Source organism: Muntiacus reevesi, chromosome 4, assembly GCF_963930625.1.
Source record: "Muntiacus reevesi chromosome 4, mMunRee1.1, whole genome shotgun sequence".
Classification (NCBI taxonomy): Eukaryota; Metazoa; Chordata; class Mammalia; order Artiodactyla; family Cervidae; genus Muntiacus; species Muntiacus reevesi.
The window spans coordinates 78478488-78498800 of NC_089252.1; the positions used below are offsets into that span (position 1 = coordinate 78478488).

The 20313-nt window shown below is 38.2% G+C and overlaps 1 protein-coding gene across 1 annotated transcript in view; it reads right to left on the minus strand.

Moving 5' to 3' along the window:
• The window catches only part of GRM7 (glutamate metabotropic receptor 7), an 812551-nt gene that overhangs the window by 360568 nt on the left and 431670 nt on the right, over window positions 1-20313 (minus strand). The window contains exons 3-4 of the mRNA XM_065935278.1: window positions 20130-20271; window positions 12976-13130 (exon numbers count right to left, since the gene is read on the minus strand). Of these exons, the coding sequence (XP_065791350.1) occupies window positions 12976-13130; window positions 20130-20271 (297 nt within the window). The remainder of the gene's footprint in view (window positions 1-12975; window positions 13131-20129; window positions 20272-20313) is intronic.

Genomic DNA, 20313 nt, shown 5'->3' on the forward strand with positions numbered 1-20313 from the left:
CAGGCAAGAGTACTGGAGTGGGGTGCCATTGCCTTCTCCAATATATATACATACGCAATATTCACACATATGTAGCTGTGTGTGTAAAATCATTGAGTGCTGCATTTAAGATCTACATATTTTCATCTATGCAAATTATACTTCAAAAAAAAAGTTAAAAAAAATAAGCCAACAGGATAGAAAGATAAATTAGTTTTTATAGGAAATGCACCGAGAGAACAGTGAGAACACAAGAATGTTTATTATAGATCAACTTGGTCACTTTAACTTATCTTTAGCTGTGATAAGTTCAGGGAGCTTACTGACTTTTGTGTGGAATTTACTAGTAGTTTCAAAAAGGCTGGACCTAGATACTTCCAAGCAGCAAGTCACTCTTGGAGCCTTTTGCTCCACCATAGGCATCCTGGTTATCTTAGGATATACTCTGGCATCCATTAAAAATCAAAGGGAAGACTAGTCTCAGCTCTACCTTGATATCAAGTCCGAAAACCAAAACTCCGAAGGCTCAGGTTGGTCCTGTGCTGCCAGCAGAGCATATTCAGAGCTCTTCATGATTCAGCTCCTGCCAGTCTCTCCACCACTCATCCAAATTCCTTCACAACCTCCAGCTCTTTTTAATATGTCGACATGCCATTTGCTGCTTTGAGACCTTTGTAAATTGTAAATTCTGCTCTGGCTAAATGCAACACCTCAACTGCTTCTTTACTAGGTCAACTACTATTAGCCCTTTAAGGATTAATTCGTGTGTCACCTATTTTTGTCAGATAATGCCCTCCAACTGTTAGTGTTCACGGAAACCCCTATTATCACAACTCATCCTCTGACATTATTGAGGTAGGAGATGGATGGGCCCCTGGGCTGGACAGCTGGTGTTTGTCAAGTGTAGTAAAACTGAAGCTTTGTTTTCCCAAGACACTTCAAGGACAAAGCTAGTGGCAAGAGCTGAGCTCTGCTGAAGTAAAGAGATAAGATGACCACTTGTAAGGTCAAGGAAAACTTTCCTGATTTCACATATGCAGGAAGGCTCCTTGGGGGTCAAAAAGGGGGAGGCAATGTATCCCATAATAGGTGATGCCAAGCCCCCCATAGGCCTTTGCACTGGAATCCATCTTGGTGAAAAGGTATGTTTGAAAATGAAGAAGGATCCTAGTACAGGTTGGATGTAGGAAAAGAAATAAGATAATTGGCTAAAGGTAAACAGAGACCTGAAGAACTGCCCTATGTAAGATTTATCCGCCTCTTTACTGTGCTCCTTCTTATTAGAGGATGTCCACACCCTTTCTCTCCGGGCCTGTATTTCTGCCTTGTTTCAATCTTAAAACTGTTTCTCTATGTGCTCCCTGACTTGTGTCTCTAATAATAAACTGCGTACCTGGTTTTTCGTTTGTTTGCTTGTTTGTGTTTTTCTCCCTTGAAACATTCTTGCTTTCAATTGAAAGCAAGAGCCAGGGCCACTCTGCTTCTAGCCTCCAGCCCCTAGATTAGCATTTAGAATTTCTGGTTTGCATTCAGGCTACCCAGGTTCACTTCCTGGGCAGGGAACTAAGCTGACTTACTTCAGGATTGCTCAGTCACTCTGCAAGATTATTCTGATAATCTGATTTTTTTGTTTGTTTTTTTTAAAATTCTGATTCCCCAAATATACCAGGGGTACTTTTACTATGGGGGTGGCATCTTATCTCTTATCCCAAGCACTTATTAGGATTTCTGAGCTGTATTCAGTTGAAGTGTGTTGAATTTATGTTAAGTAAAAGCTTCAACATGTTGTCTTCTGCCAAAAGCTCCTCGAATCCAAAAGACAAACTGGTATTTCTGTCTAAAATGTGAATCTTAAGGAAAAAAAAGGTAATTTAAGCAATTTTAAAAGGCACAGGGTGTTAAAAGGTAGGGAAGCAATTTTCTAAGTCAAGTGACAAGCATGAAAAGTCCTCTTTTACAATTGATTAGGAGAAGAAAAAAGTCTCTACTTAAATTTGGAAGGAGGTAATTTTAACTTCAAAATCTTATTTAACATAATAGTACATACCTAACATCAAGAACATGCTGAACTGGAGAAAAAAAAAATCTCTGCTCCTCCTCTTATCCAAGAAAGAAGAGATTATCAAACAACTAGTTTTTGCTAAAGAACATGAAAGAAACCCATTCAATCTTCTAATTTCTTTAAATGATTTTTCTTCCAGGCATCCTTATGGCTAAGTTAATGGCCCTTTGAATTCTCACTACAGATTTGCATTCATAGTTCTGCCTTTAATAGTTTCAAGGGCTTCTGTCTTATTATTAACACTTAACTCAAACTAATGACATTTTTAACTACTGTAGGTACAGTTCTTCACAGACCACAGGTGAGCTTGTGGGCTCCTGGGATAACCCCTCCTCCCACCCCCACCCCCCACGCACACAGAAGGGAAATCTTATTCTCAGTCCATGGTGATGGAAGGAGGTAACGGATCAAGTCAATGTTCTCACAAAGGGTGGTGTACACCTATGGCTAATTCACGTTCATGTATGACAGAAAGCAAGCCAATACTGTAACACAATCATCAATCAATTAAAAATAAACATAATAAAAAATAAAGTATAAAAGATCATATATACATGTAAGGATAATTTGAAAAAATAAAAATTACTTCCTTTTCCTTGTGATAAGGGGAAAAAAAGCAGTTAAAACTACCTCTGAAAGGAGAAGAAAATTATGAATCAGCTTCATCAAGTTCAAAGATAGGCTTTTCAAACTGTTAAGGTATTTGTGATTTTCTTCCCCACGATTTATATATATCTGGGCTTCTCTGATGGCTCAGATGGTAAAGAATCTCTCTGCAATGTAGGAGACCTGGGTTTGATCCCTGGGTCGGGAAGATCCCCTGGAGGAGGAAATGGCAACACACTCCAATATTCTTGCCTGGAGAATCCCATGGACAGGGGAACTTGGTGCGCTACAGTCCACAGGCTGTAAAGAGCTGGACATGACTGGGCCACTTAATACTTTCACTTTTCCTTTCTCTCAGCTTCTGATTTTCACAGTTTACCTCTCCTTGATGACTTCTCTGTTTTTCTTCTTCTTCGTCAACTTTTCCGCTATTCATTTCATTGTTTCTAACTGTCCTGTACTTGAATAAAATTCAGATGTTAGCTGCTTAGTTGGTCCAAGTCTTTGCAATCCCATGGACTGTAGTTGACCAGGCTCCTGTGTTCTTGGCAAGGTAAGAATGCTAGAGTGGGCTTCCTTTTCCTTCTCTAGGAGAACATTCCGATCCAGGGATCAAACCTGGGTCTCCTGCATTACAGGCAGATTCTTTGCCATCTGAGTCACCAGGAAAGCCTAGATGGGTACTTCAAGTTTGTTTCCATCTATTTAACTTCTGTCTCCAGTGCTTTTCTTTACTTGTGATTTCCTCTCTTTTTTCTTTTACCTATTCCTCTCAGCAACACTCTTGCCTTCATTATTTTTAACTACATTACACACACACACACACATACTTTTGTTCAATAGTTTATAAGAGAAAACTAGAGCTGCAACATTTCTCACCAATCATTCTAAGACTGTCTGCTCATTTTCAATGTGAGAAAACTGGACTGGCAGAAAAAAATTTCCCAGGCTACGTAGAGGCCTGCCTTGATGGTGGTGTAATGTAAGAATTGATGCTGCTTAGATTCATATGTAAATTCACTAGCTCTGTATCTAGCGATACAGAAGTTCCACACTATGAAACAAACGCTAGGAAGGACACTGCATCATGTTGCTAAAACAGAAAAATTACATGCCTTATGAAGTTCCCCTAAGGCTTTCACTCTATATGTCATGACGTAACCTCATGCCCAAAACCAGCTTGATATTCTGGAGGACAGGATTATTACTTGTCTTATATAGTTATGCTTTTTTTTGCCATTTACCATGAAATATCCTTTGAAGATACTCAAAAGATCTGGGTGACCATGTCTTCCGTCCTTGAGGGCTATGGAATAAAAACTGGAAGAGAGCAGTAGGAGCTTGAGGGGATGATATTTAACTATGAATACACTCCTCCATTTCTCTCTTAAACCTACTTTAACCAGGTTTTTGTTAACACCACTCAGATGAAACAGTCTGCAAAACAATGACAATGAGCTCCACACCGCCAGGTTAAATGATCAATGCTCCATACTTCTACCCGACTAAGCAGTAGTATTTTGGTGATGCTGATGAAAATCCCTATATTCTGAAATATTTTCTTAGCCTGGTTCCAAGGAAACAGGCTCACGTTATTTTCATTTGATCTCACTGGTCAATCTCCTTTCTCCTCTTTCCAACCTCTTAATGCTGAAGTGTCAGAGCAACCATTCTTTGGTTCCCTGTTATTCTGTATATCACTTCTTTCGGTGCCATCTCTATGTCAATGACTCCACGAAAATAATTCTGTTTCCAAAAGCCTCTTACAAATTTGAGACTCACATTCTCAATAGTCTACGTCATTTCTCCACTTTGTTATCTAGTAAGTATTTTCAGTTCAACACATCCAAATTTTGTTGTTTGTTGACCTAAAAATGGTTCTGCTGACAGTCTTTCCATCACCTCATGACAATTCCATATTTCCAGTTGCTCATGTAAAGAATATGCAATCATTCTTGACTGATATTTTTTTATGTCCAAAATTCTGTTGACTTTATTTTCAGATTATATCTTAAGCCCATGCACGTCTCATTATCTTCACTGCTACCTCCCTGTTTCACTCGACTATCATCTCTCACTCAGTTTATTTTAATTGCATCAGAACCAGTCTCCTAGACTTCATCCTTGTTCCCCTGTATTCGAGAGTCAACCTAAGAGCCAGTATTATCCTTTTTAACATATTGGACAAATCAAGCTATTCCTGTGCTTTAATGCTGAAAAGATCTTCTACTTTAATCCTATAAAGTGATAACATTTTTTAAAGGCCTTCAAGGTCCTATGTGACCCAACTCTCCCATTATATCTTGTTGTAATTCAACATTTGTTTCATACTGGAGTATAGCTTATCTAGAACATTGCATTAGTTTCAGGTGTACAACAAAGTGATTCAGTTATATATACACATATATCCATTCTTTTTCAGATTCTTTTCCCCTATACGTTATTACAGAATATGGAATAGAGTTCCCTGTGTTATATAGTAGGTCCTTGCTGATAATCAATTTTATATATAGTAATGTGTAAATATCAACCCCAAACTTCAAATTTCTTTTGCACTCTGTTCCAGCTTCATAAGCTTCTATGCTCCTTACACAGACCAGAGATTCTCCAGTTCTAGCACCTTTGCACTGCTTTCTATGCTCTGTATAATCTTCACCCAGATATTAACTTGGATGGTCCCGTCACTTCCTTAAATCATTTATCAAATGTCATCTTGTTAATAAGGCTTACCCTGACCAGTCTATTTAACACTGCAATGCTCCCACCACCACTGATGAGTCCCTTAGCCTTCTCTACTTTTTCTTTCTTTCTAGCACTTTCCAGGTGTGATGTGAGCAAAGTGGCAGAGTGGGCAGCTCCAAACGCCTGTCCCTCAATTCTAAAACTGAAAACAACTGAAACTGTCAAAAGCAACGTTGCCATAACTCTGGTAGCTGATCAAAGTTTTACAGCAAACAATGCTGAATGCTAAACTAAGGAAAAGACCAGCTCGAAAATGGTAGAAAACTTTGTGGATTTTTTTTTCTTTTTCCAACCCCTATCCTGTCTCAGTGGCAGTCTTGAAGACCTGAAGACCACAGCCCACATTCTTGGGGGAGATCCTAGTACATACCAGAGGGTGCAGAGAAGACTTTATCAGCAAAGTATTGTTTTTCTCTATTGTAATCTTTCTGGAGGCTACCTGAAGAATTGGCACAACATACTTCTCTCTGTTTTACTTAACCTGGGACTCATTCAGAAAGAAAAAAAGGCAGGCATTGTTTATAAACATTATAAAGTGATTGGACAACCTACAGTCACCTGGAGCAAATGATTATTATGGAAACATACAAGTGATACCTGAAACCCTGGGAGGAAAATCTGAAGGAGTATTTCCTTGGGAAATTAGGACAGTAGCAAGCGCCTGTGTAAACTAGAGGGGCCGGGTTTTAGAAAGCCACATACATGCCCAGGGCAGGTGGATGCTGAGAAAACTCATGAGAAGACTTCTGTCCCTGATTAATCTCGAGGATCAGCGCAAGCAGGTAGTGAAGGTTACGGCAAAATTGCAAACAACCTAGCTAAGTGCTAGAGGAATGTTTCAGAACAGAGCCACTCCACAAAGGCTGAGTGTTGTGCATTAAATTAAGTCCATCTCAAAATTCGTATGTTGAAGTCTAAAACCCCAGTACCTCAAATGTGACCTTGTTCGGAAATGGGGCCATTATGAATGTAATTAGTAAAGTCAAGATGAAGTCTTCAGAGTGGATCTAATCCAACATGAACAGCATCCTTATAATAAGGAAAAATCAGAACACAGAGAAAGAACATCATGTGATGATGAAGGCAACCCAAAGGATGCCAAGATCGCCAGCAGATAATCAGAAGATAGGCAGCAGGCAAAGAACAGATACACTTTCATACCCTAAGAAGGAATAACTCTGTTAACACGTTCATCTTGGACTTCTAGCCTTTCAAACTGTGAAAAAAACACATTTCTGTTGTCTAAGTCACCCAGTCTGTACTTCGTTATGGAAGCCCTAACTCAGGGCTGTGAAGGCATTCTCTTGTTGTTGTTGTTGTTTGGTTTGGTTTGTTTTAGCTCCTGGCATTTAAGGAAAGTTTTGTCAAAATGCTAACTGAATACAAGCTAACAGAGCAGGCACTTCAGCAACTATACAAATGATAAAGAATAGTGTCTTCTTAAGTTTGGAGAAATCTCTGAACAAACCAACAACTTCAGCCTTCTACAAACAGACACATCAAACCCTGGGAAATGGGGAATCTTAGTTCCAGAGTTATCACAGTGTAATATTCAAATGCCCAGTTAGCAACAAAAATATCAAAAAGTGTACAACAAAATAGGTAAGTCCAGTCTACTTCAAGGGAAAAAAATGATACAAACCATCCATTAGTATGCCCTAAAGTATGTCCTAAAGTATGCCCTAATTAGTAAGACACTGGACTTACCAGATAAAGACTTTACATCAACTGTCTTAAACATACTCAAATACTTAAAGGAAATAATGAACAAGGAACTAAACACTAGGAAAATGATGAATATATGGAATGAGAATATTCAAAAAGAGATAGAATTTATACTGTTTACCATAGTTAACACTATTATTGACTTATTTCTTATGTCTATTTTTAATAATAATAATAAATTATTATTATTACTCTCCTTTTGCTGTGCTTTAATCTCCATGAGGAAAGGAATTTTTGTTTCCTGGTTACCAGTACCTAATAAGTGCTTGACAGATAGGAGGCAGTCAACATTTGTTAACTGATTGACAATAAATGGTCTCTTCCACATTAAACAGCCCATTACCTATAGTTCTCTGATACAAAGAAACAACTTTGAAGTGACGACAGTGAATACAACTTTGGAGTTGGTAGGTAAAATAAAGAGGGAAGTATATTTATAAAGTGAAAGTTTCTGAATGTGATGAGGTACAGAGCAAGGCTGAGGTGATGAGGGAAGGAACACATCAAAGGGAGATGAGACTGATGGTGAGACTTGAAGAACGTACAGTTTTTCTTAGAAGAGGAAAACATAAGAGAGGCAAAGGAAGAGACAGGCATCTCTGTGAAGTAAATGACACTGGGAAAGAATGCAACTCAGACAAGACAAAGGGTGAAACAAGATGGCTACAAGAAAGTGAAAGTGCTAGTCCCTCAGACCTGTTCAACTCTTTGTGACCCCATGGACTGTAGCCCGCCAGGTTCCCCTGTCCATGGGATTCTCCAAGAAAGAATACTGGCGTGGGTTGCCATTTCCTTCTCCAGGGGATCTTCCGGACCGAGATCAAACCTGTGTCTCCTGCACTGCAGGCAGATTTTTTACTGTCTGAGCTCCCAGGGGTTATAAGAGGGACATCCTAATATTTAACCATATCTGTCAAGTCATATATATGCTAGGTCTATTAGCAAATGTCAAAGTTTCAGGAAAAAAACAAAGGATAGATAGTCCCATGGGACCCACGGGTCTCAGACACTGCCCTGAAGGGTCAGATTCCAGCTGGGTGTGCTGCCCGCGAGTACAGCCTGTGTGGTCATAAAGTGGGTAGGTGGGACCTTTGGAACTGCAGGAGTGTTGGCTGGTTTCGCAGGGTAGGCTAATTCTGAAAAAAGCAGAAATTCTTTAAAAAAAACATTAATGATTTGATCTATCTCACACACACACACACACACACACACACACACACCCTGTATTTTCCAGATCAACAGGAAACGGTGCAATGGAAAGCCCTGGCATATTGTAGGCAGTGAAAGGATCTGATATGAACATGTGCCAGGAATCTAGAACAGGCTAGAGACGCTTGAGCTGCTGACCTCCCTACACATCCTTCAAATCTATATTTTTTCAACCTGCATGGTATACTGGTGCTCCGTCTCTCTTCTTCCTTTGCCACTTGTATCTCTCTGATTTACAAGTTGGCTCTTAAGGAAATGCACTTGATAGTAATTATTCTAGTATGATATTTTCTTATTTGCATTTTTCTTTATCACCTGTCACCTCCACATTAAGAGGGCAATTCCAGGAGAGCAGGGTGTGATCTGATTGTAATCTGCTATATATCTAAGTTTTTAGATCAAGGGCTGATACCTTGCTAGAGCTTATAAACATTTATGACAGATTCAATGAAAAACATTGTCATAACACTGAACATGCAATATTCTCACTTCTCTTTCATCAAACAAGGTTATAGGTCTATTATTAATTATAGTATTGCTTAGAAATACTATTGTGGTTTAAGGTGATATTTTATTTCTTGGCATTTTCTGTCATTCCCCTAACAAAACTCTGTGATGTGTGTGGAACATTTCAGGTAATCAGAAAGACTAAAGTAGGGCATATATAAATTGGAGCCAGAAATATTTTCGTTCAGCTCTTCATAGCTTTGATCTCTGGTTTTAGGAAAAATATAGAATGTCTTTCTATCTTGAGTTAAAAAAAAAAAATAAATGCATGAAATAACCAACTTTTTCAAGCCAGATCTATAGCACTTTTTGTCTTTTCTTACACACATCACTGATTTAATTCAAGAACCAAGCTGTGCTATAGACCCATTGGAAAATCCTCACCAACAGTCAGAGCCGTCAGAGTTGTCTTTGAAAATTCATCCTTTATTATGTTCACTCCCTGATGCTAATGATTATGTCAGAGATGAAAAAGCCTGGCCAATGATCCTTGCTGGCTATAATTAGAGGATGTTTAGGACAGCCTACTCTTGGAGAAGCGGAGTACCCTAGAGGGCAGAGTGCATGGCAATTTGGCCATTTTGCTTTGAGGACTTGTTGAGGGTTGGAGAGGATGACTGGGGGACCCAGCTAATGGGGCAACAGACAATAGAAAAATGCTAGGGATCCCTTGGCTCACCAGACAATACAGAAAGACTAAAAATCATGGAGCTGTTTTGGCTCAGGAGCTGCAGAAGTGCTGCCAACTCTAGAGACATTCTTTTATGTCCCATGTAGAGAGCAGCCGAAGGGGCCAGTGCTGACCTTTCCTGGACACAGTTGCTATCATTGTCTCACTCAAAATAGGGGAAATGACCCCCTGGGCTGGCAAGCACTGAGTCCCTGTTTTCTATAAATGAAAAATAAATACAAATAGAAGACAAAAGTTGATGAACATGATTTTCAAAGGACCCATGCCCTTGCGAGCCCTTTGGCCTAAGGCAGTTTACTGTTAATTGTTCATGCAAATATAGAGATGATGAGCCAAAAGTTTAGATGCTTGCTGAATGTGTTCCAAATATGGATCTAAAGGAAAAAAACAAGTTGATTACTGATTAGCTTTTTCTTATTTCCATTTGAACGTACAACATTGTACAACACAGTCAAAGATTAAAAGGGATGTAATAGTGTTCTGAGTATTTGGATAATACTTCATCCAAGTGGAATCCATTATGAACATCCCCAAAATGAAAAAAGAAAAAATAATAGGAGAGGAAAACATACTTGCCCATATAGAATATGCTCTATAGTTTCATTTCACATATTTCACAGCTGTGTTTAGAAACCTCAGTGCAGCTGAAGGCATTTCATTTTTCATTTTTCATTTCCTTAGGAGTGTGGCACCAAATGCACAGCCACAATCCTGTGATCCCATCCTCTATATTAGTGAACAAATCTCCACTCTGTATCAATGTACAAGACAACATGGGTAGACAGAAGCCACACAAGTCCTAAAGAGCAAAATGAAAAGCCTTGTATTCTTTCTGGGTAGCAATGCAGAGTTTTGCATGAAGAGATGCTGTTTTGACACATTTCAGAAGTACTTTCATTGATAATAGCATTTCTTTATCATCTTGCTTTCGAGACCACATTTCTTTCCTAGCAGATTCAGGATCCTATGTGGTGTCTACTTTAACAACTTTGAGTATCCCTACACACATATGAAAATGTATTTTGTTTCAATAAATTGTATTAAGCTACTTAGTCATTTCCTAAGACATGGTGAACCTGGGTCTTGAAACCATGGAGTTACTAATATGCCTATGACGTGCCTACAGCTTGGGAAGAGAGGACCTCAGCACAGACCTTATAATGTGCTTTGCTTTGGTCCTCACCCAAATCTGACACTTCATCCCTCTAGAGAGTCATCTGAGGGAGCTTCCTCATTCCCTTTTATCACATCCCATTTTCATCCTCAGATGCTGCCCAGACTTCAGAGTAAGATACAAATTCCTCAGTGTAGTTTACAAGACTTTTCATGATCCAACCCTGGCCCACTTCTCAGCCATTTGTGCCAGGCCCTTATGTAGTGTATTTTCTCCAGCCAGCCAGGCATCCAACCACTTAAAAACCAATTTGATCACCTGCCAGTCCAGGCCAAGATCAAGGCATCTGTGGTATAATGGCACGTAAAGGATAAGTTTCCAGATAGAGACAAGTAAAGAGATGTTACAATGGTAGGGGCTATGGGAAGGTGCCATAAGAGCAACAGATAGAGCCCCTAACCAGATTGGCTGGAGTGCAATGGCTGTAGGTGGCTTCCAAGGAAAAATAATGTCTAATCAGAGACACGCATGTTAGAAAGGAGCTAATCAGGCTAACAGTGTAGTGACCTCAACTGTAGGAGAGGGAAGAGCTTTCCCAGTGAGCATAGATGGGAACATTTTTGAAGAACTGGAAGAAGTTGAGGATGGCTACAAAGAAGCCGTGGGTTGCAGAATGAATCGTTTGATGTTACGCCAGCATGCCCTGCTCCATCACTCCACTGTTCCCACCACTTGGGTGGAGAGCAGAGAAGCTTCTCCTGGCCCGATGAGCATGAGCGCATCACTTTGTTTCATCTCCTCTCAGGCGTCTTCCACAACCACAGCATCACCACCCAAGCTGGCACATTGCTCACCCTAAACCATCTATTCTGCATTGTGTTTACAGCATTTCTATTACATGGTCAACAACTATATTCTGATATATTTACTCAGCTGTGTACACTTTGAGGGTGAGATTTTTGTCCTTATTTTTCGAACTTAGCACAAAGCAAAGCACACAGTAAATACTTAAATTTTTGAGTGAAAAGGAATAGAAATAGTTCAACTGTCTTTTCTTTTTGCAGCTCATCTGCAGATGTATTGGTCTGGTTTGGAAGATGGGCAATCTTCTTCAGACTTGTACTGCAATTAATTCAAAGCCTCTTCATGATCACATGGGTGATTTATGGGATTTTTATCTTCCTGAGATAACACAGAAAGGGGACAGTGACAAAAGCACAACCTGGCTTGTTTAAAAATCCCACACAGACCATGCAGCCTTCTAGGGAGAATTAATTAATTAGATTGCAGTAGAGACAGAATAGAAAGAAAGACAAATATTTGATCTTTTTTTGAGGGAGTGGATAGATTCTTTTAACATGCAAAACATGTTTTATGAAATCTTTGGAGACCTGGCCCATCAGAAAAGGAAGACAAAGCCCAATACCAGTAGAGGAGTTCCTTTTCTTTACAGTGTCTTCTTTCAGAAGTAACTTATCTTTTCAAATTAAAGGAGAACATAAATTGTAATCAGCAACTTTTGTTACATCAGAAAGAGGCCAATAAATGCCCTCTCCTCCTTCTACCTCTCAAAGAATCCTTGCAGCTACAAGGAAGGCAAAGGGAAAGAAAAGGGGCAGGAAACTACAGAAAAGACGCAAGGACAAAAGAGACCCAGGAAGGCAAAATGATGGTGATGCCTGGGACAGGTGATATGCTATATGATCCTGGGAACTGGAGGAGACCCCAAGAGGTAACGAGGGAAAGAATCCAGTGACTAAGGCTCCATGCCTCCTATGCAGGGGGCCCAGGCTTGATCCCTGGTCAGGGAACTAGATCCCACAGGCCACAGCTGAGAGTTCACAAGCTACAACTTAATATCCTACGCGCCCCAAGTAAGAGATGCTGCATGCTGCAACTAAGATCTGGCACAATCAAATAAGTAAACACATAAATTGAAAAAAAAAAAAAAGTTATCCTGCTATGGAAGCAATGACAAATTACAAAGGGGAAATATTCTCTCAGAAAATGCAGCTCACTTACGCATGCTTGAACTGTGTTATTCTTTCACCTCTTATTAAAGATAATGATCTCACAGAAAGCTCTTGCAGCATAATAAAACAAAGATATATGCTAATGGTGATATTATTATGAGAATAACATGATCTTTTCAAGAGAAGACTATCAACTAAAATAACAGACCAGATATAGGTCTTCATTTGTATTTCACGGCTGGAAGTTTGAACAGATCCTGCATAAATTATGTAAAAACATCCAATCCTCAAAGAGACTCATGCCCCAGCCACCCTACATAGCACCAACCACTCTCTCAGCAAATCATACTACTGACAACACTCATACCTTCCACAGTTGCTCGTTTGGGCTGAATGGTGATGGCTCCTTCTGCAATATCTTCATGCTGGTGCAGTGGGTTGATTTTGGATCCCCAGCTGTCTGATCCCACCCAGAGAAAGTGGCCTACTTGATCAGCTCTTTTGGCTGCTGCAAGGATCTGCCTGTGGAGAGGAACATTAAAAAGATACGTTAATGATAAAGAGCAGCTATCGTACATACACATATTTGGAATCAAGCAGAAGGAACACAAGCTACTATTTCTCAGAAAGCAAGTAACTGGTAGTAAGCCAAAGGATTTACATTCTTAATATATAAAGAGATATTGTAAGCCAATAAGAAAATTCAAGGCAGCTTGAGGAAAATAGGCAGAGTATTCAAAGTCAAAAGATAAAAGGAGAAATATAAATAATTAATAAGCTGCTTATTCAAATACATTAAAAAGGAGGAAAATGTGAATGAGAACAATATGCTAAATTCACTTCTTATTTTGGCCAAAATGTTTGTTTGGTTTTATTTTGTGTTGTGAGTTTTGACATGAGGCCAGAGACGTGAGCACTCTCATTCACTGCTGGTGGTACATATCATTTCTGGAAAGCAATGTATCAATCTATATGAAGCATGTTAAAGTACTTATTAAAATAAGCAGAGTTTCATATTAAGCTTGAAAATGTACAATCCATCTTTATAAATTAAAATAGTATATAAATAGCAAGGGCAAGAAAAAAAAGGAGGAATTAAAAAAAAAAAAAAGAAATTGAAAAAATGAAGAAAAATTTTACCTCTGCTTACAGAATTCTAGAAATCAGGAGTGTGTTGCCCCAGGCAGAAAACAGCTTTTCTGGAAAAATCTGAACTACCCTAAGTAAAAGGTTCTAGATTCTGACATAGAGACATTTTCTAAGAGAATGGATGCCTAGATGCCTGACCAGTCCACTGAGAGGACGATCAGTTGACAAGTTTTGCCCATGTTTGTAGAATGTTCTTGTGTCTTACTCAAATGGGAACTGCCAAAAATGACCCATCATTGTGGAAAATCCACAATTTAAAACAGAAACCAAATAAATAAGAAAAAGGAAACTGGTGTGAGGAATGGAGAAGAAAATATACCCCTCCAAAAAAAATGTAGCTAAATGAGAATCAAGATCTCTATTATCAAGAACAAGAATGATTATCAAGAATAAGAAAGAAACAATAATAAAAAAGAGATCTTAGTTATTAAAAGTATGAAATTAAAATTATGTTAGAAGAGATAAAGTATAAAGCAAAGAAATATTTTCAGAAAGCAAAACAATAACAAAAAGGTATAGCATATACAAGAAAAGATGAGTATCTTAAAGAAAGAAACACAGAAAGACTTACAACCAACTAGCAGTATTTCAAGAACAAAAGTAAAGAGAAATTAAAATAATTTTACAAATAATTTTTAATGAAAAAAATCCAAGAAATTGAAAGTATGACTTTCCAAATTAAAGGGACTCACTCCTGTATTCCTGCCTGGAGGATCCCATGGACAGAGGAGCCTGGCGGGCTACAGTCCATGGAGTTTCAAAGAGCTGGACACGACTAAGTGACTAACACGCACACACATCCAGCAACTTAACAGGGAAAAACCAAACATGTCACAGAATTAAAATTTCTGGGAAAAGTGAGAAGAAAGCTTTCAAGGGAAAATTGGGACTCTTGGAAAGTAATAAGAAGCAGAATATTACCAACCTCTCCAGAGAGAGAGAGAGAAAAAAAAAAAAAAAGGATGACAGAGTAATGTCTTCCAAATTTTGAGGAAAAAGAATATTTGTAATCTAGAATTCTAATATTTAACACATATAGAATCTCTACACAAATAGAACTGGCATCTAGATAGATGGGTATGGATGGAGAGAAGGAGGGATGGATGGAGAGAGGGAGAGATGGATGGATCGATGGATGGATAGATATTCAGGGAATATTAAAGATTTTTCTATCCAAACTCAGAATCACAAATTCCTTGTAAGTTATGAGTTCTGTAACTTATTAGTCACCATAGATAGCTGCTATAAATTATTTATTTGCCTGGGATGATGTAGTTAAATATAAATATGTGACCACACCTTACATTTCCAACTAGTAATTAAGTGAAGAATATTTTTAGTCATGACTATAAAAAATGTTTTTCTTTAATTTATCCTTTACTAGAAAATTACTAGAGGGTACATTCTAGCAAAAGAAAAAAAGAAACAAGAAACTAAATGATGAATAAAAATAAACGAAATGGAGAGAGAAAGAAAACAAAAAAGTTAAAATAATAAAGACCAGCCTAGCTTAAAACAGAAAGATGGAGTGGGAGGGAAGTATACAGAAAAGCAATGGAACTCAGAGATTATTTTATATATATATATAAGCATATGAGAAAAGTGATAGACCGAGACATTAATAATAAAATACTAAAGATAACTATGCAAGTTAAAAATATGTCATATTAATTTGATGAACAAAAAATCTACCCCTAAAATCATATCATGGAAAAAATACTTACTGCTGTAGTACATAATATTTACATGATCATAATGTCAACTCTGGTTTTTACTAAATGGAAATCTGATAGTATAATTCTGGGAAAATAAAGGAGGTATGAGACAAGTTCTATATAACTTAAGAGGAATTAATAGACAATATTTTAAATTAATGATTTCAAAATAGCAATACAGGCACATTTCGAGAAGACCTAAAGAATTATTTTCAAGAATCAAAATAACTGCTCAAGAAGAACAGAACCAGAGAGTGGGATGGGATGGAAAAGGATAGTAGGGCTTTGCAAAAAAAGTATTTTAATTATATTTTTGTTCCTCTTAAATTATGTGCATTTATTATTTTCACGCAATCATTTACACTCTTCAGTTAGATATACCATCTCTACTAATCTAACCAAAGGGTATGATCATTGATGCTGTCAAAATCGTATGTTCATTACTGGAGACAACCTAAGTGCAGAGCAGTAGGGAAGTGGTTAAAGAAATGATAGTGCATCTAAAGGATGCATTAGAGACCAATGAAAAACACACAGTCTGATTTCTGCAAGGTACTGTTAAGGAAAAAAAAAAAGCCAAGTAAAAAAAATGCAAATGATTATTTATTTCTTACAATAATAAAAACTGGCCTGCATATATGAATAGATGCATAGTTAAAAGTATAGGGTTGTATGAGAGCACAGAAAAATATGGATAATATGTAATTCATAGTTAATGACAATTTTCATTGAGAACCTGCTGATGAAGTATGAAAAGGATGGGGAGAATCCAACTGAAACAGCATAAGAAAGACAAACTGATATAAAAACAAAAAAATAAATATTCACCTTAATATGCTTACATAAAAGTGTGGGTTAATTTATTAAGAGAAATAAGATTAAACTGTTTAAACATGTTATATCATTGAAAGTGAGATGTGAATTGCAAAAAATAGAATTCAAACTCGGTGTGAATCTGATTCTACTGGGAAAAATGATTAGAATAAAATGACTGCAAATGTTAAACAAGAATTTTATTAGTGGTTATCTCTGAGTGTTAAGATACTAACTTTTATAGGGGATTACTTAAAATCATGGTTTGTGAGTGTTCTCTCTAACCTTTCAATTTTTTATATAATCGGGGGCAAAGTAAAGGTAAGAATTCCTTTTATTAAAATGCAACAACAAAAATATTTCCATTATTTTCCAATGGATTAAAATAGCCATGTAATATTACTTTCATAATCAGAAAAAAAGTATCTCATGAACAGAATACACTCTTGTCTAACATTCAAATTATCAATACCTATGACTGATTGAGCACTGATCTTAGCTTCAAAATCTAGATATTAACGTCTTTTCACTGGTATTCTCCAGTAAAGTATTTGAAGTTAATGTTCTAAGAAATCTCAAAATTTCCCATCTACAGTGTAAATCTTCTGAGAAAAGAAATAACATAACATTGTGGGTTATCAGACATCAGTGGGTTTAAGCTCATGTTTTGGAAGAAACTTATATATGCACTTGATTTTTATTACTGTAGCCAAGAACTATTACTGCTATCGCTTGTATGACTCATAGTACACAATGGTTCCAAAACACAAATCCCCATGCAAAAAATGATGAGCATAGCTATTGAGCTGATTATATACCTTTTAACATTGCCAATTAAAACCTCACACTATCTGCAAATCAAGGATATTACAACCAATTAGGCATCATAGCTATTAGTAACAAATCTTTTAAGTGCCATGTACATGAAAATAAACATGGGGCCACCTTTATCATCATATGATGTATTTCAAAATGTACGAAACATGTATGAAAATCATATATGAGATGATTAAGAGAAGAATGAGTTGACAAATCTGGAGCAAAAAAAAAAGAAAGTTATATCATGAAAACAGTGCTGCTGCTGCTAAGTCGCTTCAGTCGTGTCCGACTCTGTGCGACCCCAGAGACGGCAGCCCACCAGGCTCCCCTGTCCCTGGGATTCTCCAGGCAAGAACACTGGAGTGGGTTGCCATTTCCTTCTCCAATGCATGAAAGTGAAAAGCGAAAGTGAAGTCACTCAGTCATTTCCGACTCTTAGCAACCCCATGGACTGCAGCCCACCAGGCCCCTCCATCCATGGGATTTTCCAGGCAAGAGTACTGGAGTGGGTGCCATTGTCTTCTCCGAAAACAAAGTGCCTTGAATAACTAAATCACAAAGTGTGGAAGAAAATGCCCTAACACAGCAGAATCAGTATTTTGTAAGGAGAGAAATGACACATTTAAGGGGTGACAGAAATAGCTTCATGGAAAAGGGCATGTCTGAAAAACAGCCAGAATTTCAACAGGTAGAGAAGGAAAGAAGAAACATCATGAGCCAAGATTGTGATGGAGGAGATTTTGGGGTCCACTGACATATCAGAGTCATGCGTTTTAGGTGGAGAACTGGGTGCATGAAGGTGGGTCTACATGCAAAAATAGGACCATATTTTAAAGCATCATGAAGTTCAGAGAGAGAGGCTTGTACTTAAAATTACTAAATAGTGGACACTACACTGGGCATTTCACACATTCATTCAGTGATGTTTATTGAGCATCCACCACTAACTGCGCGATGTGCTAGGGGCTAAGAATGTGAAAGGGAGTCAGAAGGGGCATCACCTCCATCTTAATGATGCGTGCAGACTCGTGGGGAATACAGACTCCAATTACATGATCAAAGAGAACAAAATGCCCTCAGTGACATTAACTGTGAAACCAAGCTGTTATGACAAATTTTCCAAAGCTACATCATTGTTTGGAGACATCTTTCAGAAGCAACACTACTGACAGCGCTGGAATGATGAAGTGGGGAAGGGAAGCATTCCAGCAAGCTGGAAGAGAATGAGCAAAGGCCTGGCAAGGAAGAAACACAAGGGCCCCCTCACCTACTTCACACAAACCATGAGGGGGCATGGAATGAAATAAGGCTAGAAAAGTAGAAGTCCAGATTATCACAGAAAGAGTGTGAATGGATTTACTGAGGCGAAAACTGAGACCTCAAAGAGCTGAGGAGGGTGTGGGGTGGGGCTTGCCCAAGGTGAGACAGTGGTCATGGCAAAAAAAAAAAAAAAAAAGACAAACTCTCAGGTATCTTGACTTGAGGTTCAATGCTCTGCTCATTTAACAGTCCTGCCACCCACGGTCAGAGCTCAGGGCTGGGAAGATGGGTGGACTCGGGGGCAGCAAAGGGGGACACACAAGGATGGGAGACACAGGACTGGCCGGCTGCTGGTGGGGGGGGTGGTAATGGCCTGGACCCCTCAACCATGTCCTTAATATAAGATGCTCACTTTCAAACTAAATGATTTATTATTCAAACTATAAGACAGAAAGTTAAAAAACCCAAACAGATCTTTTGCATCTGCAGAGGTGTAAAGTGGCACCACCTCTTTCAAAGATGATGTTCACATTTAGGAAAGCACACATCTTTGTCCCAGAAACTCCTTTTTCAGGAATTTATGTTTCAAATAGTTACTAATATAAAAAGTAATATATTTATGTATTATTATTTGCATTATGTTAATGTATCTATACATTGTAAAGGATGTGTACATTAATGTCACATAGTGGCACACACAGATTTATGGAAAACAAAGTTCACCACAAGGTAATTTATAATTGCACAAATCTGTAACCAAATATCAACCTGTAAGAGAGAGGTTAGCTAAATTATAGCAAATACATAAAATGAAATTCTGTGTGGCTACTGAAAAGTACGCATGTTCGGAGACCTCCATGATGAAAGAGTAAGCCCAGGTGAGATCGGGGGTAGGACAAGATAATACACAGTGTTCTACCATTTGTGTGAACATGTACACACTGTCTCTACAAAAATACATAAATATAACAAAATACACAGTTGCATTACAAAATACAAAAATTACAAAATACACAGTTATTACTAGCATCTGGAAAGGAGAACCTGTTAGCTAGAGGACAGGATGAATCCAACTTTTTTCATTTCTAGATTTTTCAACACTTTTTGATTTTTACTGTTTTTACTGTAATTATTGTTTGTTCTAAAAAAAATGGTAAGGATTCTGGATCAAGGTGGCAGTGGTCAGGAAACAACACAGGGCACATTTGTATTCTATAAACAATTTCGAAGGTTAGCACCCCATGGCTTGGCGAAGAATGCAAGTAATGAGCTAAAAGGGGAAGTCAGAGTTGTACTCAGATTTTTGACGTTAAAGAGCATCAAGGTAAAGAGACAGAAGAAAAAGTGGACTGGAGAATGCAGACACATGACCAACTTGGTTTTGAAAATACAAAAGTCCAAAGCAGAATCAATACTTCCAGAAATATAAGGCATTTTTCTTTTACATTAGCACTATTCTTTAGGTAAAAGTCTGTTACATGTGTATATATTTTTTAGTAAAAGAACCAGTGGTTTTCTCCTTTTACAAGTAATTGAAAACATTTCTTTAGCAAATATGGGGGGAAACACACGACAGCAACATGCTGCTGCTTCCACGGTTCACTCTAATTGCCTCTGTCAGGGTAGACAGTGCGAACGGACCTTGGCACCACGTAATTATCAATGTGATTCCATGCTGTCTTTTCTCTTTCTGTGCCAGCACTCTGATCTTTCTGTCCCCTCAACTACAGCATGCATGTTACTGAATTTCACCAGGCAGCCTTACTTGATATCCTCATCGTTGGCAAAAAGGACGACGGCCCTGGAATTGGGGGTGTCCAGGAGCTGCTTGATAATTTTGTCAAAGTCAATGGTCCTGTCTTTGCGTTCCTGGGGGATTCTCACAGACTGGGCAATGCAGAGCCCACCTGTTCAAGAAAAGAAAGCAGAATGTCAATTAAGTTCCCGCA